This window comes from Octopus sinensis, linkage group LG6 (assembly GCF_006345805.1).
Source record: "Octopus sinensis linkage group LG6, ASM634580v1, whole genome shotgun sequence".
NCBI classification, from domain to species: domain Eukaryota; kingdom Metazoa; phylum Mollusca; class Cephalopoda; order Octopoda; family Octopodidae; genus Octopus; species Octopus sinensis.
This window is the reverse complement of record NC_043002.1, coordinates 111,448,217-111,473,344: the sequence shown is the minus strand read 5'-3', so window position 1 is coordinate 111,473,344 and position 25,128 is coordinate 111,448,217. Positions and strand designations below refer to the sequence as shown.

The 25,128-nt window shown below is 39.8% G+C and overlaps 1 protein-coding gene across 1 annotated transcript in view; it reads left to right on the top strand.

Annotated features, from left to right (window-relative positions):
* The window catches only part of LOC115212962 (RNA-splicing ligase RtcB homolog), a 56,080-nt gene that overhangs the window by 14,582 nt on the left and 16,370 nt on the right, over positions 1-25,128 (top strand). Inside the window, exons 3-10 of the mRNA XM_029781818.2 lie at positions 8,189-8,297; positions 10,730-10,876; positions 15,064-15,112; positions 15,876-16,083; positions 19,191-19,240; positions 20,309-20,415; positions 21,983-22,142; positions 23,811-23,986. Coding sequence (XP_029637678.1) covers positions 8,208-8,297; positions 10,730-10,876; positions 15,064-15,112; positions 15,876-16,083; positions 19,191-19,240; positions 20,309-20,415; positions 21,983-22,142; positions 23,811-23,986 — 987 coding nt within the window. The 5' untranslated portion in view covers positions 8,189-8,207. The remainder of the gene's footprint in view (positions 1-8,188; positions 8,298-10,729; positions 10,877-15,063; positions 15,113-15,875; positions 16,084-19,190; positions 19,241-20,308; positions 20,416-21,982; positions 22,143-23,810; positions 23,987-25,128) is intronic.

The following is a 25,128-nucleotide window of genomic DNA, read 5'->3' as shown; positions in this document are numbered from 1 at the left end:
AGAGGTGGGGGTGAAAGAATATAAGTGGCTTAAGGAGAAGGATGTGGTAAGTGGGAGTACAGAAAGGAAACAGAACAGCAGAATAATAAACCCCGTAGTTAGATCAGTAAATATGGAGATGATGTGCAGGTTGGAGGAGGGGTTGGAATAACATATACAGTGACAGAGATTGTTGTTGGGTATGTTAGGGTGGCTATAGTGACTATAGAAGGCGGTGAGCTGGCAGAAACGTTAGTAAGCCGGGCGAAGTGCGTAGCCGTATTTCGCCTGCCATTACGTTCTGAGTTCAAATTCCGCCGAGGTCAACTTTGTCTTTCATCCTTTCGGGGTCGATAAATTAAGTACCAGTTACGCACTGGGGTCGATGTAATCGACTTAATCCCTGTGTCTGTCCTTGTTTGTCCCCTCTATGTTTAGCCCCTTGTGGGTAGTAAAGAAATAGGTATTTCGTCTGTTGTTACGTTCTGAGTTCAAATTCCGCCGAGGTCGACTTTGCCTTTCATCCTTTCAGGGTCGATAAATAAAGTACCAGTTACGCACTGGGGTCGATGTAATCGACTTAATCCCTTTGTCTGTCCTTGTTTGTCCCCTCTGTGTTTAGCCCCTTGTGGGCAGTAATGAAATATATAGTGAGGACGAGGGCAAAGGTGAAAGGAAACCATAAATAGCTGATATAAGAGGGTGATGAGAATGGTAGCAGATAAGGTTATGACAATCCTCAGATGTATCTCATGGAGGCACAGAATGGGAGGATGTTGAAAATGAGGGTTGGATGTTAACAGCAAATGGTTCCAGGAAGAATGGGGAGGTACCTGGTAGCACAAAGGAGAATGAAATATGTTCATATTCTGCTCTCATAGCAACTGAGTGGGGCTGTAGTTGGAAAGGTGGATGTTTGGAAGATGTGGTGGTGAAGACTTGACTGGGATAGACGTAAACATAGTTCTTTTTTCATTCAGACAGGTTTTTTCTCAGGCACAACAATTCAGCATTCATCTCAGTCCATTGTCATCTCCATGAGGCTCAGTGTTTTGAGATCAGCCTTCATTTTTTTTTTTTTTTTGTCTTGGCCTCTCTTGCAGACCCTTGGAAAGATAATTGACGGTTTCGATAGCAGAGTGCTGAAAACCATCAGAAGCATCAGATGGTACCATCATGTTTCCAACAAAGAACTGCGCGCACATGTATCAACCCACAGCCTCCCACCTTGTAGCTATCTACTGGTACAGACATGTCCACTGTCTCCCACTAGATCATCCTACCAGGGCTTTACTTTCATTCAATGCAGCAGCTGTGGGTTTGAAGTGGCCTCAAGGCAGGCCCAGCACCCGATGGCTGGACGTGATTGGGGAAGATCTCCAGATGCTTCTCGCTCCCTCCCTTCTCCCAGGGTAACCAAATATCTCCTTGGGATAAGACAATTATTTGTCCCTCTACTCTAACCTCTCACCTAGCACACAACCACTTTACTCTGTTCCACTCCCTCTCTCAACTAAGAGGTCTTTGTCTTGCAAGTTAATTGGCAACCCCACTGGTGTTGGTGCCATGTAAAAAGCACCTATGTAAAAAGCTCTGTACAGTAGTACATCACATTAGAGGATGCAGAGGGGCTGGCCCGGAACCACCAGTGATGGAGAGCACTGGTGAGCCTGGTTGACTTTTTGCGTGATGACACCTCTGGGATCACTAACTTGGAATGACTCCAGCCCTATCAAGCAAGAGCATGAAGCTAAGAAGCCAAGCCTTCTTGTGTTTCCCTCTTCCACAAGTTCCATCTACATTTAGCAATCAACACTTCTCATTTGTATGCATCATGTTGGCATACCAGTGAAATCATCTTCTTGCAGATTACATCTGATTCCTCTTATGTCCAGTTTTTCTCCCAAGGTTTGTGCTTTGTACATGCACACTGACATTGCATATCCAACGGAGTATACAAGCTTCATTCCTCTCTAGTCTTAGCATATCTTCTGCACATGGAGCCCCTCTCACAACCATGAAGCATTACTGTTCATACATAAGCATCATACAATCTGCCTTTCACTCTGAAAAGAAGCCCTTTTGTTACCAACAGAAGTGATAGCTCTCTGAGCTTTCTCCTTCCTATGCTAGCAACTATACTTTCAGAACATCCTCCTGCACCACTCAGGCACAGAAACTATCTTCTACTTTTAGAGCATTTGAGAAAATTTGTTTCCCTTGTGTTCTTAGTCTTTTACTCTTTTACTTGTTTCAGTCATTTGACTGCGGCCATGCTGGAGCACCGCCTTCAATCGAGCAACTCAACCCCGGGACTTATTCTTTTGTAAACCCAGTACTTATTCTATCGGTCTCTTTTGTCGAACCGCTAAGTAACGGGGACATAAACACACCAGCATCGGTTGTCAAGCAATGCTAGGGGGACAAACACACACACGCATACATATATATATACGACGGGCTTCTTTCAGTTTCCGTCTACCAAATCCACTCACAAGGCTTTGGTTGGCTAGAGGCTATAGTAGAAGACACTTACCTAAGGTGCCACGCAGTGGGACTGAACCCGGAACCATGTGATTGGTAAGCAAGCTACTTACCACACAGCCACTCCTGCGCCTTAGTGTTTATTGTTCCTGCACATCGGCCACAGACAAAGCCTGCTTTCTCAGTTAATCTCCCTATGTGCCAATAAGTTGCATTGAGCATACCATATGGAATTTCTACCTACTCCTTTTCTACATGTTCCTACATATCAAGCAGAGCCATTTTCTTACTAACTAGAATGTTGGTCTTTACTAAGTTAGCTTTAAGGTGCTTTGGTTCCAGGTTTTGCCTCTACACCTGGAAATTTATTCTCCTAATTCTAATGCAAATTCTGCTACACAAATGAGGTCGTCAGCATAGAGTGGTTCCTAAGGGTGGCCAGTCTTAAATTCCTCGGTTGTAACCTAGAGAACTATGATAAATTGGAGGGGACTGGTAACTAAACATTACTGAGTGTCTATTTGTACACCAAATTCATTGTTGTACTTGTTGCTAGTTCTCACCTTGCTAACAACACTCCTGTACTTGACTTGTATGACTATCACAAGCCATGTGTCTACCCCTAGCATCCTCAGCAACCACCAGATCACAAAGTGAGGAACCCTTCAAAGGCTTTCTCCAGGTTAGAGAATACCAAGTACAATGATTTACTTTTAGCTAAACCTGATAAGGAAGAAGACACCAGTAGTACTTCTCCTTGGCACAAAACTGAACTGTATCCCATCTGTCCTAATTCTCTTCATAATTAATTGGACTATAACTTTCTGCAATAATCTAGTTCAGTAATTTGACACTTCTGTAATTATCTGTCTAAAACATCTCCTTTGACCTTGTAACAGTCGACTGCAATATTGCTTCACTGGCTGTAAAACTCAATTAACTAGATATATGGCTGACTGGGCTATAAACTACCCTGCTAGATATTAGAAGCATCTTGGCAATGATTCATGATGGCCCAGGGGCATTCCTTGCCTTCATATCTTTGATTGCTTTATCTTTCATACTGTTGTTGACTAGGATAGCTGGTTCTTCTGTTGGGTCCATGTTAAGAAAACCCCTCTTTCTCCTATGCATTCTCCATATTTAATAACTTTTTATTGGAGCACTTCAACGCATCTTTCTTTTCAACATCAGTAAGTGTACCATTATGTATCTGCTCACACTTATCACTGACAACAAAAGAGACAGAAGATATTAGAAACTTCATATAAAATACTAGTTACTTAAAGATGTGTATTAACAGACCATTCAGTTTGTTAGCTTTTTTTAACTTAACATGATCAGAGATTTATCCCAGGGTATACCATATGTATTCTAGTAATGGGTAAATCTGCACTTTATGTAAACATACACACAACAAACCACATACAGCAGTCGAACAACACACAAATAAAGAAGGAAATGTATAAACACTAAGATGACTCATAAGGCCAACACAAAATAATGAATTGTTGTCAGGCAAAGACTGGTATAGATGATTTGAATAGATTTGTTTGTAAACACCTGTATTCATGACCAACCTGCTGTGTTTTTTCACTCTGTATATCTAGGCCTTCAAATGTCTTTGTTTAATATTGTGCAATGTAATTTGAGTGAGATTTGGTGTTTATTTGAAACAAAGCTCCCGTAAATACCAGTAGATATGAGAAATTGAGGGATCAACACAGTTTATCTCCTCCCTTAAAAAAATATTAGTCAAAAGAAATCAGTAATTTTTTTTTTTCCTATTTACTTGGTTTATTAACTTCATGTTTGGAAAAAGATTCTTGCATATAAGTATGTTTGGGTTTTGACTAAATGAAACCTTGCATTAATCTTCATGTAAAAATGAGATTTCAGTTTAAATATAGAATTTTTTTTTAACATTGGTAATTTTGGGACCAGTGTTTCAGGTTTCTGGTATTGAACCCATTAAATAAATACACATATAACGGAGTGGTTGGCGTTAGGAAGGGCATCCAGCTGTAGAAACACTGCCAGATAAGACTGGTGCCTGGTGCAGCCTTCTGGCTTCCCAGATCCCCGGTCGAACCGTCCAACCCATGCTAGCATGGAGAACGGACGTTAAACGATGATGATGATGATGATGATACACACACTCTTATACCTTCTTATTGCTGAGATGAAAAGTAAGGTATAGGGTTGATTTCTTTCTTTAATCTCAGAGTAAAGCTTTAGAGAGTTAGGTGTGCAGAGACTTAAAAATTAGGTTGTTTGGAAAATAATGGCCACTTTTATAAATAAGTTTATATTTTGGAAAAACTGGATTTATACAAAGATTTTAATTATTCAAAATATGATCCCTGAATCGCTATGCATTTCTCCCATCGATTAACAAGGTCATTTATGTCTCTTCAATAAAAAATCCAGAGGTTTTGATGCCAAGAAATCCTTGAACAAGGTTTTTTTGCCTTAAAATGTGTCTAGATGCTTGTAAGAGTGGTAGTTAGTGGGAGGGTGTGGTAAAGTCTCGTATTCCAAGTCTGTGAGTTTCTGCAGTGTCACCCTGGAAATGTGCGCTCAAGCGTTGTTGTGGAGCAGAATCGGACCTCATTGATTAACAAGTGCAGGTCTCATTTTACTCAAATGAACATGCATTTCTTCCAGTTTCTTACAGAAATGGCGGTGCCCCAGCATGGCCACAGCTCGTGAGCTGAAACTAGATAAAATAAAAAAATTTTTAAATAAATAAATACCAAGCATATGAAACATTTCTCTGACACTTTGTCATGGGTTTTGTTGACTGTTGTTTTCAAATGCTAATCATCAAGGGTAGATGGACATCCTCTACTTCCTTGACCTTCAAGGCTCTCATCTCCACCATGGAATCTCTCAAACCACCAGTGTACTGTCTGATCACAAGTGGACCCTTCACCCCATGCTCTTGATATTGATGACTGTTTGGGAAGCATTATGTCCAAGCTTGAATTAATGCAAAAAAAAGTAAATACATTTCTTCTTTTTTCATGTTTGAAATTAAGGATTTCTGCGCCTCAATATTCTAAAAGAAATCAATAAAAATTTATTAAAGTGTACACATCAAGCATGTAAAATTTTGACTAAAATACTACAAAAATAACATCTTAAATCAAATTTGAAAAAAATGTTTTGATGTTTATTGATGAAGCCATGTAGGAATCAATATTCATCAATGAATTTTGACAAAGATCGTAAAGGCACATGACCTAGTGGTTAGGGTGTTGTATTCATGGTTGCCAGGTTATGGGTTCAATTCCTAGACTAGGCAGTATGTTGTTTTCTTGAGCAAGACTCTTCATTTCACATTCCTCTAGTTCTGTGTGGGGACTAGCATGTCTAAGAATGAACCCAATGTTTCCTCTGCATTTCTTAAAAGGCAGCTAAAAGATGTTGAGGTAGGATTTGCACTCTGACCTCTTAAAACCCTCACCAGCAATGACTACTCAAACAGGTCTATGGATTGGTGGTTTGTCGCCTGAGTGGTGCAAAGGTGTCATCATCCACTAGGTACAATGAGAAAATTTAATATTTAGGGAATTTAAGGCAGCAAGCTGGCAGAATCATTAGTATGCTGGGTGAAATGCTTAGCAGGATTTCTTCTGGCTCTTCATCCTGAGTTTAAATTCCACCAGAACCAATTTAACCCTGGCTTTGAAACCAATATTTAGGGAATTTATTTAATGCATATAAATTCAAATGTTCACTAATGAGTTTCTTTTGTGTCCTGGGATTTGGGATTTGTTGATAAACAGTTATTCATTTTCTAAAAGTTTATCCTGTTTGTCCTAAGTAATCTTCATTAGATTTCAAAACATAAATTTCCTCCCCTCAAGCTTACTGGCCTTGTACCTAAATCAGAAATAATCATTTATTATTCAGCAGGTATGGGAGACCACTGCAGGCATGTTTTGAACTTGTCCCTCCATCAGTGAAACATAGCCTTCAACATACTTAATAGTGATGCTCTATATTGTTTTTCATAGAGAGGTATCTCTGAATTATTTATTCTCTTAAGGCTATTTCCTACTCAACTAATAATAGTAATAATAATATCTCTAGTCATCTTGACTTTGTTCTGCCAGTGGAATCAGGAAGGGACAAGAGAGTGAGGCAGAAGATGATAGTCAACCTTCCTTACTTAAATCCATGTCACATACAAGTCAAAAAGACATCACACCATCCCAGGCTCAACTAATATACAAGACTGTATACAGTAATTCTCCCATTACTGCTGCAGCAGTAAGTTGGTGACTACATTTCACTGGTGGTGTTAAAATGAAACCAAAACTTGTTTAGAATTGTTTTCCATAATTGCTATAAAAAATAAAAACAATATTAGTCATTAATTACTATTGTTTCCATAAACGTACAAATATTTCCAGTCAATATATTTAATACACAAAGTCTTAAAAAAAAAATAATAATAATAATAAAAACTGTACTGTATCATAGATATAGCATGCCCAGCTGACAACAAGGTATGCAATAAGGAAGAAAGAAAAGTCGATAGATATGTCAGGTTAGCTTGGGGGGTTTAAGCAGTTGTGGTTGATGAAAAAAGGTGGTAGTAGTATCAATAATTGTCAGAGCCCTGGAAACTGAGTAAAAATCTTGAGAAGTACATGGAACAAATAGGGGCTGCAATAAGGGTGGAGCACTTGCAGAAAACAGCACTGCTTGGAACTGCTTTGAATACTCTGGAAGGTGCTTGAAAAACAAGAGGTATTACCTTAGTTCACTGATAGTGAACAGCTGACACCATAGTAGATCTCCAGCATTAGAAGCTGTGCAAAGACAATGATAATAAATAATACAAATTTAATTTTACTGTTTTTCATGCTGCTGTCACCCATGAGTAATGTTTCTTCAAATGATGTGATCTTTTCTGTCATAAGGTGATAAAGTTACCATGTTTGTGTACATGTCCACTAACTGGACTTGAACTCACACACTTCTTACACAGTTCTCCCTTATTCTCTAAGTCATGATCTTTAACCCTTTCATTACCAACCCAGCCAAAACTGGCTCTGTAGTACAAATGTCTTGTTTTCATTAGTTTTTCATTAAAATCTTCCCCCAAACCTTAGTCACAACTTATGTTCCTAACGCTAGCTTAATGATAACTAAGTTATTTTACTAAATTCATTGTTATATTTAAAATAATTGAAAGAAATTTTGAGCATCTCAAAATAAATACAGTAACAAAAGGGTTAAAGATAATATATCTCAATTTGACAGTTACTTTGTTTTAGCACTGATCAGTTTTGATTGAACAGACCTATGATGAAAGATGTTCCAGTCCTGACCAGTTCATTTTGCTGCGGTCATATATCTAGGAGTATTTTATCCTATATTCTTCCTTTTTTAAGATGTTAGGGGTGGACTGAGGGAGATTTGGTTGATAATTCTAACAGATCTATCAAGTCTCCTTCATTGACTGATTTTTTTTTTTAATAGCTGCTGAATTGAACTGATCAGGTTATTAGCTTTATATATTTATTTTTTGTATTTTCCATACTCTGAAATTGTTTACAATTGAAAGTTTATCCTATAATGATACACAACTCTCATGGTCACACCGTATTTTATCATTCATTACAATTTGTCATTTATTAATGTTGCTAAATTTTTACAAGCCAAAAACTTTCGCTAATTTTATGAACATGTTTGTTTTCTCTATGGACAGTTTCTCAACATCTACAACCATGAGGACCTACAATGAAGAACTCAAATATCTGGAGAAGGTTACTCCTCGCAGTTGGAGAATCAAGAAAGGTTTTGTTTCCAATATGAATGTAAGTGCATAAAAGTTGGCTTTCAAATATTATTTAAATTTTAACAAAGAAAACTAAAATAGCTGAGATGCTCAAGTACGAGTACTGGAATGTTTACAACAAAGTCATAGGTTCAAACCCTGCTTTAGCCTTTTAGTATTTCAACTGGCCATAGGTGCCCCCCCCTCACACCTACCCTACAATGTCATTTCAAAAATAAACAATCATAGGCGCAGGAGTGGCTGTGTGGTAAGTAGCTTGTTTACCAACCACATGGTTCCGGGTTCAGTTCCACTGCGTGGCACCTTGGGCAAGTGTCTTCTACTATAGCCTCGGGCCGACCAAAGCCTTGTGAGTGGATTTGGTAGACGGAAACTGAAAGAAGCCCGTCGTATATATGTATGTATATGCGTGTGTGTGTGTTTGTCCCCCTAGCATTGCTTGACAACCGATGCTGGTGTGTTTATGTCCCCGTTACTTAGCGGTTCGGCAAAATAGACCGATAGAATAAGTACTAGGCTTACAAAAGAATAAGTTCCGGGAGTCGAGTTGCTCGATTAAAGGCGGTGCTCCAGCATGGCCGCAGTCAGATGACTGAAACAAGTAAAAGAATCACATGATTGAAATCTTAAAACTGCAAGATTAATGCCTGATTAATGTAAATAAATACACATTATATTTGATAATCTGAATACTAAAAGATTAAGGGCAAAATATGTTTGTCTTATTTTGCCTTTAAAATAGATTTCACTTCAACTCCATGGGCAGAATAACAACCAACCAGAATAAGAATGTTCTCATAAATAGTTTAATGTGTGATGGCTTTTAAATATTTTTATGCATCTTTTTTTCTAAAAATGGGAAGCATTTGCTATGTAACCCCAATCAGCTCTGAGCAGATTTATGGCCTAGATGCAGATGTCTTCTTTCAAATATGCCGTCATCATCATCATTTAGCGTCCGCTTTCCATGCTAGCATGGGTTGGACGGTTCAACTGGGGTCTGTGAAGCCAGAAGGCTGCATCAGGCCCACTCTGATCTGGCAGTGTTTCTACAGCTGGATGCCCTTCCTAACGCCAACCACTCCGTGAGTGTAGTGGGTGCATTTTATGTGCCACCGGCACGGGGGCCAGACGTAGCTGGCAAACGGCCACAGACAGATGGTGTTTTTTACGTGCCACCGGCACGGGGGCCAGGCGAGGCTGACAACGGCCACGATCGAATGGTGCTTTTTACATGCCACTGGCACAGGGGCCAAGCGAGGCTGACAACGGCCACGATCGAATGGTGCTTTTTACATGCCACTGGCACGGGGGCCAGGCGAGGCTGACAACGGCCACGATCGAATGGTGCTTTTTACATGCCACTGGCACGGGGGCCAGGCAAGGCTGACAACGGCCACGATCGAATGGTGCTTTTTACATGCCACTGGCACGGGGGCCAGGCGAGGCTGGCAACGGCCACGAACGGATGGTGCTTTTACGTGTCATCTACTTAAAAACCATTCTGCATATTCCTACACTGAGTGGTTAATCATCTGAGGTGCAATGTGCCAGACTGGGTGCGTACATTCTCTATAGTTTAATCTATTTTTGCATCTTTGTATTCTGCTGGTGAACCCTGTGGACTCATAACATACTGCAATGCTGGATTGGGTTTTGTGAGGCTTCATGGATTTTGTACATCATCAAATCCACAATTTATTAAAATTTTTCACTCTGTTCCTATTAAGTTTGATTTTTGTAAAAACATTTCCTAAATGATGTCAAGTGGGCTTTGTTCATTGTAACTGTAAAAGTAGATGTGTAATGAAATGATTCTGTTGTGAAGTACCAAACTAACTCTTAACAACCAGTGATGTCCATAGCAATTTTCACTGATCTACAAAAAATTCATCTGTCACATATTAGAATGCAATTAAACATGATTTGTCAGTGTGTGTTCCTACATTGACCTATGTTGTTTTCCATTAGATTGCATTATTTTATATTTAATTGAATTTCTTGTTTAGCCCTTTCGTTACCAACCTGGCTGAAACCGGCTCTGGCTCCGTTGTACAAATGTCGTCTTTTCATAAGTTTTGAATTAAAATCTCCCACCAAACCTTAGTCACAATTTATGTTCCTAACACCAGCTGAATGATGACTAAGTTATTTTACTAAATTCTTTGTTATATTTAAAGTAATTGAAAGAAATACAGAGCATCTCAAAATAAATGCAGTAACGAAAGGGTTAATTTCATATATTTTATCCTCAAATGGCCCCCAAAATACTCAAGAAACTAGTTGAGAGCCCCTGGCTTGGGTCAAACTTTCTCAGGAGAATGACTTACATTTATCATTTACATATTTTATTTTTTCGTGTTTTTAGAAATACCAATTGACAGAAGCATTATTATCTATATATTATTTTTTTTAGTGAATCATTGGATTTCTGTAATATTCTACTTGCAGGTGGAGGGATTATTTTATGTAAATGATCACTTGGAGAAACTGATGTTTGATGAATTAAAACAGTCTTGTAACAACCGTGGATTTGGAGGCTTTTTACCTGCTATGAAACAGATTGGCAATGTTGCTGCACTTCCTGGTATTGTACAGGTAAAAAGTAAAAGTCTTTTGATTTCACTGGGAATGGTGGAGCAGTGGACTTTATACTATTTAGTTGGTGGAATAGGATCTGTTTGCATACAGAGAATTGATGCCATTGAATATGCTAAACTCCTGAAAAAATGTGGATTTGTGCCAGAACGTGGCCGTTGCCAACGCTGCCTCGACTGGCTTCTGTGCCGGTAGCACATAAAAAGCACCATCCGAATGTGGCCGATGCCAGCGCTGCCCCAACTGGCTTCTGTGCCGGTGGCACATAAAAAGCACCATCCGAACGGGCTGGCTTCCGTGCCGGTGGCACGTTAAAAGCTTCAACTGATCATGGCCGATGCCGGACCCCCTTGCACCTGTGCAGGTGGCACATAAAAAGCACCCACTACACTCGCGGAGTGGTTGGCGTTAGGAAGGGCATCCAGCTGTAGAAACTCTGCCAGATCAGACTGGAGCATGGTGCAGCCCCTGGCTTCCCAGACTCCGTCCAACCCGTGCTAGTGCGGAAAACGGACGTTAAACGATGATGATGATGATGATTCAAAGTAAAATTACTGTAAGATATGTGTTAATGAAGATATGGTAATTTTTGCATTTCCTGCTAGTTACTGATGGCCAAGCTGCTCGTGAAAAATGTATGCAGCATTTGCATCTCTTCTTTGTACAATAAGCTTCTTAGATTTGTAATTAGCCTTTCAGGAAAAGAACCATATTACACTGAGTTTCAGTAGTAATCAATCTGAAAGAGTTATTTTTCATCATTTTCATATTGATTAGTATAGGTGCTGTCTTTTTAGCACAACTGTTCAAGTGAGTCCAGCCCACTTATGCATGCCTTTCCTCCCTTGGACACACAAAGACCTGTTGAGGCAAACAAAGTCGATATCAAACCTCATCCGACGACAGGCACCCATGCCAACATATTTGCTTGCGAAGACCTGTTGGGGCAAGTGAAATCGAAATCGAAATTGAACCAATCCTATGACTGGCACCCGGCAGATGCCAGGACCCCTGGACTGGTAGTACGTAAAAAGCACTATCCGAATCGTGGCCGATGCCAGCGCCGCCTCGACTGGCTTCCGTGCCGGTGGCACGTAAAAAGCACCATCCGAATCGTGGCCGATGCCAGTGCCGCCTCGACTGGCTTCCGTGCTGGTGGCACGTAAAATGCACCAATCCGACCGTGGCCGTTGCCAGCCTCGCCTGGAACCTGTGCGGGTGGCACGTAAAAAGCACCATCCGACCGTGGCCGTTGCCAGCCTCGCCTGGCACCTGTGCGGGTGGCACGTAAAAAGCACCCACTACACTCATGGAGTGGTTGGCGTTAGGAAGGGCATCCAGCTGTAGAAACATTGCCAGATAAGACTGGAGCCTGGTGCAGCCTTCTGGCTTCCCAGATCCCCGGTCGAACCATCCAACCCATGCTAGCATGGAGAATGGACGTTAAACGTTGATGAAGGCTTAGAGCTAATCAGATTTCTTCATCACTCAAAAAGAGTACCAACATTATCTGAGGGCAATCGTTTTCAACCAGTCAGTAGCACAACTTAGAGTAAATTGTTTCAAAAGAACTTGACAAAACCCTTGACTGCAGCAAATTGATGATTGTTGTTGTTGTCTTGAAGTTCCAACCAATTCCATTTGCATAGATCTAAGCACTTGATTAGTATTTTAGTTATGAACATCTTGTCTTTATTGTAGACCCTTTTGGCCCATAATTTAGAATTTTTAAAACTTGTAATCTTATTTATGAATTTGAAAACTGAAATTCAGCTGCTGTTGCTGCTGTGAAGTGTTCAAGTAGCTAAAGAGAAATTCTCTTTGTTGGTAAAGTATTTGTTTGAGTATTGATTAAAAAAATGTAAGTGTTAGAGGTAGCAGAGACAATGCAGCAAAATATTGTTTAGAGTTTGCTGGTTCTGTGTTCAAATCCACTGGTAATGAATTATTTTACAAACAATGGAGACAGGATAGACCAAGTGTTTTAGACTACTTGCCAAATACTTTTCCATTGTTGCAAACGTGTTATGCCTTGTCAGGATCAGTTGTATGTCGTAGTACTTTACACTGAAACAATAAATGGACGAACATTAAATTGATTATAATATAGAGAGTAGCAATAGTTCTATATATATATATATATATAGGCGTAGGAGTGGTTGTGTGGTAAGTAGCTTGCTAACCAACCACATGGTTCCGAGTTCAGTCCCACTGCGTGGCATCTTGGGCAAGTGTCTTCTGCTATAGTCCCGGGCCGACCAATGCCTTGTGAGTGGATTTGGTAGACAGAAACTGAAAGAAGCCTGTCGTATATATATATATATATATATATATATATAAGTGTGTGTGTATATGTTTGTGTGTCTGTGTTTGTCCCCCTAGCATTGCTTGACAACCGATGCTGGTGTGTTTACTTAGCGGTTCGGCAAAAGAGACCGATAGAATAAGTACTGGGCTTACAAAGAATAAGTCCCAGGGTCGATTTGCTCAACTAAAGGCGGTGCTCCAGCATGGCCGCAGTCAAATGACTGAAACAAGTAAAAGAGTATATATATATATACACACACACACACACACACACACACACAAATATTTAAAGAGAATCCTTTAGTCTTGTCAAGAAAATGATAACCTCTTTAGTACTGATGCCATGATAAAATACACAAAGTACATTCTGTGAAACGGTTGGTGGTACGAGGGGCGTTCAATAAGTAATGCCCCTGACCCACTTCCCATAGCAGTAGAGCAATGAAAGTTGGCACAGTTATTAGTCTTTTTCTACATAGGAACCACCCAGAGTTACGCATTTCTCCTATTGTTTAATGCAGCTCTGGAGACCGTTTTTGTAGAAGACCCCAGCTTGGTCCTCCAACCACGACGTGACTTCAGAAATCAAGGCTGGGAAGAGGTGAAAATCAGAGGGTGCAAGGTCAGGAGAGTAGGGGGGGGTGAGGGAGGAGTTCATAGCCACACGCTTGTGCTTCTGATCTGGCGACAAGCGAGTTGTGGACCGGAGCGTTGTCCTGCATAGGAGGATGCCTTTGCTGATCTTGCTCCACCTCTTGATTTTGATAGCTTCTCTTAATTTCCTCAAAAGTGAAGCATAATAGGCTCCTGTAATTGTGGTACCCTTTGCCAGGAAATCTGTCATCACTACTCCGTCCTGGTCCCAGAAGACTGTGAGCATGACCTTGCCAGCGGAGGGCTGCACCCTTGCCTTCTTTAGAGGAGGTGAGTCACGGTGCTTCCACTGCATTGACTGGGCTTTGGTCTCTGGATCATAGTGATGGACCCAGGTTTCATCCTGTGTAATCAGTCTTTTGAAAGATTTTGACTCATCTTCTTGACACGTCTCCAAATTCATCCTCGAGCACTCGATGCGTTCTTGCTTCTGGAAAGGTGTGAGCAACCTGGGAATCCATCTGACAGACACCTTTTGCATATGCAAATGGTCATGAATGATAGTTTCCACAGACCCGGTACTAATGATGACCTCATGGGCTATTTGGTGAATAGTTATGCGTCGATCTTCCAAAATGGCAGCCTCAACTTGACGGACAGATGCCTCATCAATGGCAGAAGGGGGCGACCAGATCTGGGAGCTGTTTCCACAGAGTTCCGACCATGTTTGAATTCACGATGCCAGCATTTTACAAGGTCATATGATGGGGCATCATCACCATAAGTTACTTTCATTTCATCAAAAGTCTCCCGTGGTGTACGTCCTTTCAAATACAAAAACCGGACCACTGCTCGACACTCAACAGGCTCCATTTCACACTTGACTCAGTTCAAACACCTGTAAATCAGAAACCACAATTAGTTCAGAGCTGTAAGTTGCCACTTAATCTATAGAGATATAAATAATTGCACATGCAAAATGTCAGCTAGATCAAACAACTGCAAGTGGGTCAGGGGCATTACTTATTGAACCTCCCTCGTAGGAAAGACATCTAGCTGTAGAAACCAAGCTGAAGATGAAACCTAAGGGCAGATGAATCTAGGAGGGCTGTTGTAACTCAGAATAAGAACTCATTTAACCATGACAACTTATCCATTCCGTAATAGGATGGAAAGCAAATGTAATGGGAGAATGATGATAGTGTGGATGGTGTAATTTTTGTTGCAAAAGCATATTGAACAAGGGTTTAAAAGATCTTGACTTAAAATTGTTTTCTTAATTCTAGAAATCCATTGGATTACCAGATGTCCATTCAGGCTATGGGTTTGCTATAGGTAAGATGATACTTGAATGTTATTTTGTTGGCCTTTGATCTGCAATATACTGATTTCAAATAAATAAACTCTTTTTACAAAATAGTTCTTTTATTTTTGGTATTTTGCCATTGAGTTTTTTTTTTTTTTTTTTTTTTTTTTTTTATATCCAGAAGTTCAACAGTTGCTGACTTTGTATCAGTTTGTTTGTTGGTCACTTCTTGACCATTGTGTGTGTGTTTAAGCCTGAAGAAAAGAAAAAGTAATAGAGGCTCAGTATTTTATTTCATTTCATTTGCTATTAGATGCTCTTGCCATATTTTCTCAAAGAAATTTTTTTTAGCATTACCCTTAGAAGTTGATGGTGAAAGCTTTCACTGGCTGAAAAATGATTTCTTTGACTTTGTATTGAATTCAAAGCACACTCAAGTAATCTCCTCCCCAACAGAAAGTAACAATACTTTGTGTCTGCTCTTCACCAATGCTCCTGAAATTGTTATCTGTATTATTATCTGGGAATATTCAGGCAACGCCAATAATGTTATGATCATTACCAATCTGACTCTTACGGACAGAAAGAAAAACCACCACCTTTAAATGGCTCACATTGGCTGGAACAAAGCTAACTGGAACTCATTCTAATGAGTTACAATAGCCAAACTAGCTTACATTTTGTGATTCTGAAGATGTAAATACCATCCTTCAGCACACCCTTAATTCAATCTTGTCAAGAGACTCATTTTCTTCTGTTCTTTATTTTATTTTTTTTTCTTTATATCATCAGGTAATATGGCTGCATTTGATATGAGTGACCCAAAAGCTGTGGTATCCCCTGGTGGTGTCGGGTTTGATATTAACTGTGGTGTACGTTTGTTGCGAACCAATTTGGATGAAAAAGATGTCGATCCTATTAAGGAACAGCTGTGCCAATGCATGTTTAACCATATTCCAGTTGGTGTTGGTTCAAAGGGAATAATCCCTATGAATGCTCAGTAAGTTAATTTACCATTATTCATTTAAGAAACTGCTATTTAGACATCAGGCTATGATCTCATGTTAGAAATTTAGTGGCTGTGTTTTAGGCAATTATCATGTTTTGAAATCATGCCTCAAAATTTTGTGTATAGACAATAAACGATTTTAAATATCAATGTGTAAATGCTCTTTTGACGATAAGAATTTTATGCATTCATGTTAAACAAAAAAGATTTTATTTTCTATTTGAAAAATAGGGAGGGTTTTCCTTACATTCAGAATGTGTTTATGTTGTTTCCCTGTTTTCATGCCTTTTACAGGAGCTTATTTTAATGTATTTTTTCATGTTCAAACTAGTATATGCATTCAGGAATCCTTAAGTTGAGGACACAGGCATAACCACTTGACTGAGATGTTTGCTTTATAATCCTGAAGTCCCAAATTTGATTCCATTGCATGGCATCAAATGTCTTCTACCATATACTCAGGTTGATCCAAGCCTTTTGCCTAGAAACCCACTGGATGAATTCATCATCATCATCATTATATGAAAGATTTCCATGCCGACATGGGTTGGATGTTTTGACAGGAGCTGGGGAGCTGCCCAGGTTCCAATTGTCTATTTTGACTGGACACCCTTCCTAATGCCAACCACTTCAGAAAGTGTCCTGGGTACTTTTTTATGCGGCACTGGTACAGGTGCTTTTACATGGCACCAGCATGGGCATTTTTATGTCATTCCAGCACATGCAAGCCCTCATGAGAAGGACATCTTGGCCGAGAGAGAGATGTAGAGGATATATGTATGGACATAAAAGGCGGCGAGCTGGTAGAACCGTTAGCACGCCAGGCGAAATGCGTAGCCATATTTCGTCTGCCACTACGTTCTGAGTTCAAATTCCGCCGAGGTCGACTTTGCCTTTCATCCTTTCGGGGTCGATAAATTAAGTACCAGTTAAGCACTGGGGTCGATGTAATCGTCTTAATCCGTTTGTCTGTCCTTGTTTGTCCCCTCTGTGTTTAGCCCCTTGTGGGTAGTAAAGAAACATATATGTATAGTTTTACTTAGCTTGACTTGTCTTCTCAATCACAATCACAATTCTCAGTTCTTTGTCATCTTCAGTGTCTTTATGTGAGGCCCAGTGTCTTTAGATCCTTTCTCACTACTTCGTCCCACATCTTCCTCGGTCTACACCTTCCACAGGTTCCCTCCACAGTTAGAAATTGGCACTTCTTTATACAGCTGTCCTCATCCAAACACATCACGTGACCACACCAGCAAAGTCTTCCCTTTTGCACACTACAGTTGATGCCTCTTCTACCCAATTTTTCTCTTAAATTATATCTAAATTAACTCTAAGGTCCTTAGATTCCAGACCTGAAATTTCCTCTCTAGTTCTGGTAGTGATTTGGCTATAAGAACAAGGTCATCAGTCTTAAATTCCCCTGTTTGTCGTGGCCTGGAGGACTATAATAAACAAGGTGAGGCTGAAAACTGACCCTTGAGGAACTCCTATTTGTACACTAAATCCATTGCTGTAGTCATTGCCAACCTTCACCTCACTGACAGTATCTTTGTACATGGCTTGTACTGCTCTCACCAACCATTCATCTATCCCTATCTTCTACTTTGAGCACCAGATGAGGGAGCTGGAGACTGTCAAAAAGCTTTCTTCAGGTCTATAAAAGCCAAGTACAGAGGTTTATTCTTGGCTAAATTCTTCTGCAATTGCCTTACCAGTAGTGTTTCTCCCTGGCACAAAACCAAACTGCATCTCATCTAGGTTAACTCTCTTCCTACTTAATTGAGCTATGACCCTCTCTTTAATTTTCATGACCTGGTCCAGCAATTTGATATCTTTGTAAATATTTCTGTTTAAGGTGTCACCTTTACCTTTGTAGCAGTTGATTATAATGCTGTAAAATCAGCCATGGGAAGTGACCCCCACCTGATTAACTATATAAGTGACTAGGCCATATCCCACTCCACCGGATATTTTAAGCATCTCAGTGGTGATTCCTGAAGGGTTGGGGGTCTTCCCTGTTTTCATATCCTATAATTCAAAGACCCATTTTGTCACATGTGTCATGCTTATTCAGTCTGAGAATTACATTAAGATTACGTGTACTTGAAATATTTGACAATATTCTCGTTAATTTAACAACATCACTGAAACGAAGATCATCAAATTAAAAGACTGTATTTTTTTTTTATCAATAGCAGTAGTAGATAATTAATGCTTAACCCTTTAGTGTTTAAATCGGCTAAATCCGGCCCAATATATTCCACATATTTTATATTCAAACTGGCGATATCTAGCCTCTCACTCCTAACCTACAATGCCATTCTGAAAATAAACAATCACATCATTGAAACCTCAAAGCTATAACATAATGCATGATTAATTCAAAACAATTTGAGTGAAAAGTATTACATTTAACAGAGTAATCTGAACACTAAAGGGTTAAAGTCTTGTGCTTTCATCATCATCGTTTAACGTCCGCTTTCCATGCTAGCATGGGTTGGACGGTTCAACTGGGGTCTGGGGAGCCCGAAAGCTGCACCAGTCCAGTCAGATCTGGCAGTATTTCTACAGCTGGATGCCCTTCCTAACACCAACCACTCCGAGAGTGTAGTGGGTGATTTTATGTGCCACCGACACAGGTGCCAGACGAGGCTGGCGAACGGCCACACTCGGATGGTGTATTTTACGTGCCACTGGCACAGAGGCCAGGCGGGGCTGGCACGGCCACGATCGGATGGTGTTTGTTACGTGCCCACAGCACGGAGGCCAGTCGATGCGGTACTGGCTACGGCCACGTTCGGATGGTTTTCTTATGTGCCACCGGCACTGGTACCACAAAGATACAAATTCCATTGATGTTCATCAATTTTGATTTGGTTTGATATACTCGTTAATTTAACATCACTGAAACGAAGATCATCAAATTAAAAGACTGTATTTTTTTTTTTTATCAATAGCAGTAGTAGATAATTAATGCTTAAAGTCAAGGTGCTTTCTCTATTATTAATCTCTCAAAGCTGTTAGAAGCTAGAGATTTTTACAAAATGCATATAGTTCAGTTTTTAGTTAATACTGATTTAATTTTTGTTTAATTTCAGAGCTTTGGAAGAAGCTTTAGAAATGGGTATGGATTGGTCATTGAGAGAGGGTGAGTTATTTTATACTTTTATTTATTTGTGTGTGTATTTTTCAGCTGTTTTGCTATCTTGACAATGTTTTTAGATGAATCTGGAAATTTAATCATCTGATTTAAATAATAGCTATTTTAATCGCCTTCTTTAGGTATTTCTTTATAGATATAACATTTTCACTTTACTTTGGATTATTTTTTTTTAACTATTATTTGCATTTTCATCCAAATTGTATTAAATAAATTGACACACATAGCATCTTATTTTATTATACCGATATAACTATACTATCAGAACACAGATAACTATTTCATTTCTATCTTTTAGGTAACTTTACCTTTTACTTATAAAATGTCATCTTTCTCTGGGTTCGAACTGTTTAATTTGTACTTTCTTTCTTTCATGTTTTTATTTTTATCATTTTTATCATAGCATTGACATTTTGAGTGACTTTCCCTCAAAATGTCAGTGAGAAAAAAAAACTTGTCATTTAAACTTACTTTAAAAACAAACTTAGTTGTTAATTAACACCATACTTGATGAGAGAATTATCTCCCTCCCGCAGGAGTGGCTGTGTGGTAAGTAGCTTGCCTACAAACCACATGGTTCTGGGTTCAGTCCCACTGCGTGGCATCTTGAGCAAGTGTCTTCTGCTATAGCCTCGGGCCGAACAATGCCTTGTGAGTGGATTTGGTAGACGGAAACTGAAAGAAGCCTGTCGTATATATGTATATATATATATATGTATGTATATGTTTGTGTGTCTGTGTTTGTCCCTCTAGCATTGCTTGACAACCGATGCTGGTGTGTTTACGTCCCCGTTACTTAGCGGTTCAGAATAAGTCCCGAGGTCGATTTGCTCGACTAAAGGCGGTGCTCCAGCATGGCCGCAGTCAAATGACTGAAACAAGTAAAAGAGTATCCCAATCTACTTGCTATAATATAAAAGTGATATGCTAGAATTTATATCAAAAATTTTACCCACACCAATGAAAACCTATCAATGTCAAAAACTTTCAACTTACAACTTGTATATTTTCTGGAGTGATTTGTACTAATTTCTTTTCCATTTTGTTTGCACACAGGTTATTCTTGGGCTGAAGACAAAGAGCATTGTGAAGAATATGGGCGTATGTTACAGGCAGATCCCTCTAAAGTTAGTAGCCGAGCCAAAAAGAGGGGACTTCCTCAGGTAAAATATCTTTGAACCAAGCTACAAAAACATTATCAGCGCTTTAATATGTCTATATGATACATTATGCACTGCTTTATTTTTGTTGTTATCCATCTTCATCTTCTCTCCCTCTTGCTTTTATCTTCCTTATCAATTCATTTTTTTTCCTTCTTTCTTTCTTTAATCCTCCACTTTTATTTTTCTAGCTTTTTCTGCCTCAGATTCATATTCTTATCTGCCATCTCCCCAACATCATCATCATGTTGTCAAACATTCCAACAAGGTGTCTGTAAAAGTCTTCTGCTGTCTACTAAAATCTGTCTTTCCACATATTCTGTCTTCCCACGTATCCTGTAGCCTTCTAGAATCTTTCTTTCCACGTATTGCCTTTCCTTTTGTAATATTCAATATCAGTTATGTCCTTTTTAACTAAACAACCAGTCGGTAGTTGCTTAATATTTTTCCTAGGAGGCGCAATGGCCCAGTGGTTAGGGCAACGGACTCGCGGTCGTAGGATCGCGGTTTCGATTCCCAGACCAGGCGTTGTGAGTGTTTATTGAGCGAAAACACCTAAAAGCTCTACAAGGCTCCGGCAGGGGATGGTGGTGATCCCTGCTGTACTCTTTCACCACAACTTTCTCTCACTCTTACTTCCTGTTTCTGTTGTACCTGTATTTCAAAGGGGCCGGCCTTGTCACTCTCTGTGTCACGCTGAATATCCCCCGAGAACTGCGTTAAGGGTACACGTGTCTGTGGAGTGCTCAGCCACTTACACGTTAATTTCACGAGCAGGCTGTTCCGTTGATTCGGATCAACCGGAACCCTCGTCGTTGTAACCGACGGAGTGCTTCCATCCACTGTAGTAGTAGAGTGCAATAGTTTATTCTGACTGATCCAATGGCTTTTTACTCTGGAGTTTCCTTGATTAGTTCATTCTTCAGACAGCAATAGACTAGATGGTGAATAATAGCACATCACTGTGACAATTGGTAAGGTGGGTGACATGCTTTGCTGAACTCAGTCTTTTCTTGTCTGAGGAACCAATAACACATTGAGTAAGCTGGAGAGAAAGATCAGTCAAATTATATTTTAATCTATCTCTTTTACTCTTTTACTTGTTTCAGTCATTTGACTGCGGCCATGCTGGAGCACCGCCTTTAGTCGAGCAAATCGACCCCGGGACTTATTCTTTGTAAGCCCAGTACTTATTCTATCGGTCTCTTTTGCCAAACCGCTAAGTGACAGAGACGTAAACACACCAGCATCGGTTGTCAAGCAATGCTAGGGGGACAAACACAGACACACAAATACACACACATACATATACATATATACGACAGGCTTCTTTCAGTTTCTGTCTACCAAATCCACTCACAAGGCATTGGTCGGCCCGGGGCTATAGCAGAAGATACTTGCCCAAGATGCCACGCAGTGGGACTGAACCCAGAACCATATGGTTGGTTAGCAAGCTACTTACCACACAGCCAATAATTTAAAATACAGAAATTTACTAAGTAGCTATGTCCTTTATTTAATAAATGAAACAGAGTTTATTATTTTTATTTTTTTTTATTTTTGGCACTAGTTAGGAACCCTTGGTGCAGGCAATCACTATGCTGAAGTCCAGGTTGTTGACGAGATTTTTGATGACTATGCTGCCCGAAAGATGGGGATTGATCACACTGGGCAGGTGTGTGTCATGATTCACAGCGGTAGTCGTGGAATGGGTCATCAAGTTGCTACAGGTAAGTTCAATGGGTTTTACTTTGTTTTATTAAGCTAATGAATTATATCATTAATCTTCATTGATAAATTACTTCTAATTTTCTGCAATAATACAGATTGCTTTTAGCTAATGTTGGACATTTATCTGTTGTTAGAGAAAGTTTTCTCAGCTATGCTTCCTACAGCCTACAAGAACTCATCTTCGGACTAAGTTCAGAGACTATTCATCAGTCATGTAATGTTACATGGTTTCACAGCAGGGAAGAACAACTGAAATTAGGTTTAAAGCTCGTGTGTGTTATATATCTATATATGTGTGTTAGGACCATGTAAAAAGCACCTGTGCTGGTTCAATATATAAGGTACCCGTGCTGGTGCTATATATAAAGCACCTGTGTTAGCACTGTGTAAAAAGCACCCAGCACACTCTGTGGAGTGGTTGATGTTAGGAAGAGCATCCAGCTGTAGAAACCATGCCAAAACAGACAATTAGAAGCTGGGCAGCTCTTACCAAATTGTCCAATCCATGCCAGCATGGGAAACAGACGTTAAAGGATGATGATTGTATGTGTGTGTGTGTGTGGTGTGTGTGTGTGTGTGTATATATATATATATATATACATACACAGGGTGCATAAGGTATTTGAGGACAGTTATACACTTACACAAAAATGACTCTTAGAAACAGACAATATTGCTTTTTACTGAAAAAGGTTTTCATGATGAGAATAAACATATTGATTCGTCATTTTATTCAATAAAGTCTCTTTCAGCTTCAATAACGGCTTCTATGCGAGGTCTGAATCGTTTACATACTAGGATCAAGTGGTCTGTGTTCATATTGGACATTACTCTGACTATGGAGTCTTTTAGGGGTTCTTTGGTATTATGATGGTGCTCATTAACCTCTTTCTCAACTACGCTCCGTACATAATAGTCCATTGGATTGAGATCTGGGAAGCTAGGAGGCCAAATGTTGGGGGTTACATGGTCATGAAAATGTTCCGCCATCCATTCCTGTGTTGTTGTAGCCTTGTGTGATGGTACCGAGTCTTGTTGAAACACGTAAGCTCTTCCGTTGCGTACATTATCGAGCCATGGTTTAACCACTGTATTCAGAACATCTATATAGGCTGTAGAGTTTACTCAAAGACATTGTGGAAAGAAGTGAGGAGGCATCACTTGTCCTTCATTGCTGACAACCTCCAAAACCATGTCAGTTGCAGGAAATATTGTATGCATTACTCTTGGAACTTCCAAAGGGTCTGTACATAGCCATCTGTCATTTCTTCTGTTTACTTTCTGATCTTGATCAAAGTTTTTCTCGTCTGAGAAGAATCAAATGACATCTTTCTCTGCTGGATTTTTAATCCTCATTGTGATGTCCACTTTTCCATGCATGCATAAGCCAGTTGGCATTCTTTGATTTCTTTGATGTAAATAAGCGCAGGAGTGGCTGTGTGGTAAGTAGCTTGCTTACCAACCACATGGTTCCGGGTTCAGTCCCACTGCATGGCATCTTGGGCAAGTGTTTTCTGCTATAGCCCTGGGCCATCCAATGCCTTGTGAGTGTCTTTTATCTTCTAAAGTTAAGAAGACCAGATTTTATGAACCGTGTAAGCAGATTATTGTTTGTGTAATTATTTACATATTTGCTTTTTTCTCTTTTGTTCTTTGTAAATTTGTAGATGCTTTAGTTGCCATGGAGAAAGCAATGAAGCGGGACAAAATTGAAGTGAATGACCGTCAACTTGCCTGTGCACAAATCAGCTCTCAAGAAGGCCAAGATTACCTGAAAAGCATGGCTGCAGCTGCAAACTATGCTTGGGTCAACCGGACTAGCATGACATTCCTTTCCAGACAGGTAGATTCTTTCTGTACCATCCTATTACTTTAATGCTGTTATTAGAAATACAACATACGAAATGAACAACTCTTCACAGTAGATCGTCAGAAATGATCAGCAGCCATAAATATTAGTTTCAGGTTCTATCACAAGGCTGGCAAGTTCAGTGGAGAGGATAGGTTGATTACATCAACTCCAGTGCTCAACTGGTACTTATTTCATCGAATCTGAAAGGATGAAAGGCAAAGTCAACCTCGGCAGAATTTGAACTCAGAACATAAAAGCAGGTGAAATGCTGCAAAGCATTTTGCCCGTTGTGTTGATAATTCTGCCAGCTTGCCACCTTAGCCATAAATGTTAACACCTTAAAGACGAGGCCTTTCTCATTTATAGATTCCTTTTAAAATAGTTACAAACAAAGCACATTATTTTAATTGTAAACGAATATCTAACCATAGATAAGTGAATACTGCTCTGTTAATAAAAATAAACTAAACCGTTAATAAAAATAAACTGTTAATAAAAATAACTAATAGGCACAGGAGTGGCTGTGTGGTAAATAGCTTGCTAACCAACCACATGGTTCTGGCTTCAGTCCCACTGCGTGGCATCTTGGGCAAATGTCTTCTGCTATATCCCCGGGCCGACCAATGCCTTGTGAGTGGATTTGGTAGATGGAAACTGAAAGAAGCCTGTCGTATATATATATATATATATATATATATATGTGTTTGTGTGTCTGTGTTTGTCCCCCTAGCATTGCTTGACAACCGATGCTGGTGTGTTTACTTCCCCGTCACTTAGCAGTTCGGCAAAAGAGACCGATAGAATAAGTACTGGGCTTACAAAGAATAAGTCCCGGGATCGATTTGCTCGACTAAAGGCGGTGCTCCAGCATGGCCGCAGTCAAATGACTGAAACGAGTAAAAGAGTAATACTGAAGAGCCATTCATTTGTGCAAATATCAATTTTTAGAACCTCTCTTTACATACTAGAAGACTTATGTGTATCAGAGAAAGTCTGTATATATGCGTACAGACAGCAAATTAGCACTCAGCTGTGGCTGTGTGGTTAAGAAATTTGCCTCCCAACAACATAGTTCCGGGTTCATCTCACTTTGTGGCACCTTGAGCAAGTGTTTTCTAACCAAAGCAGTGTGA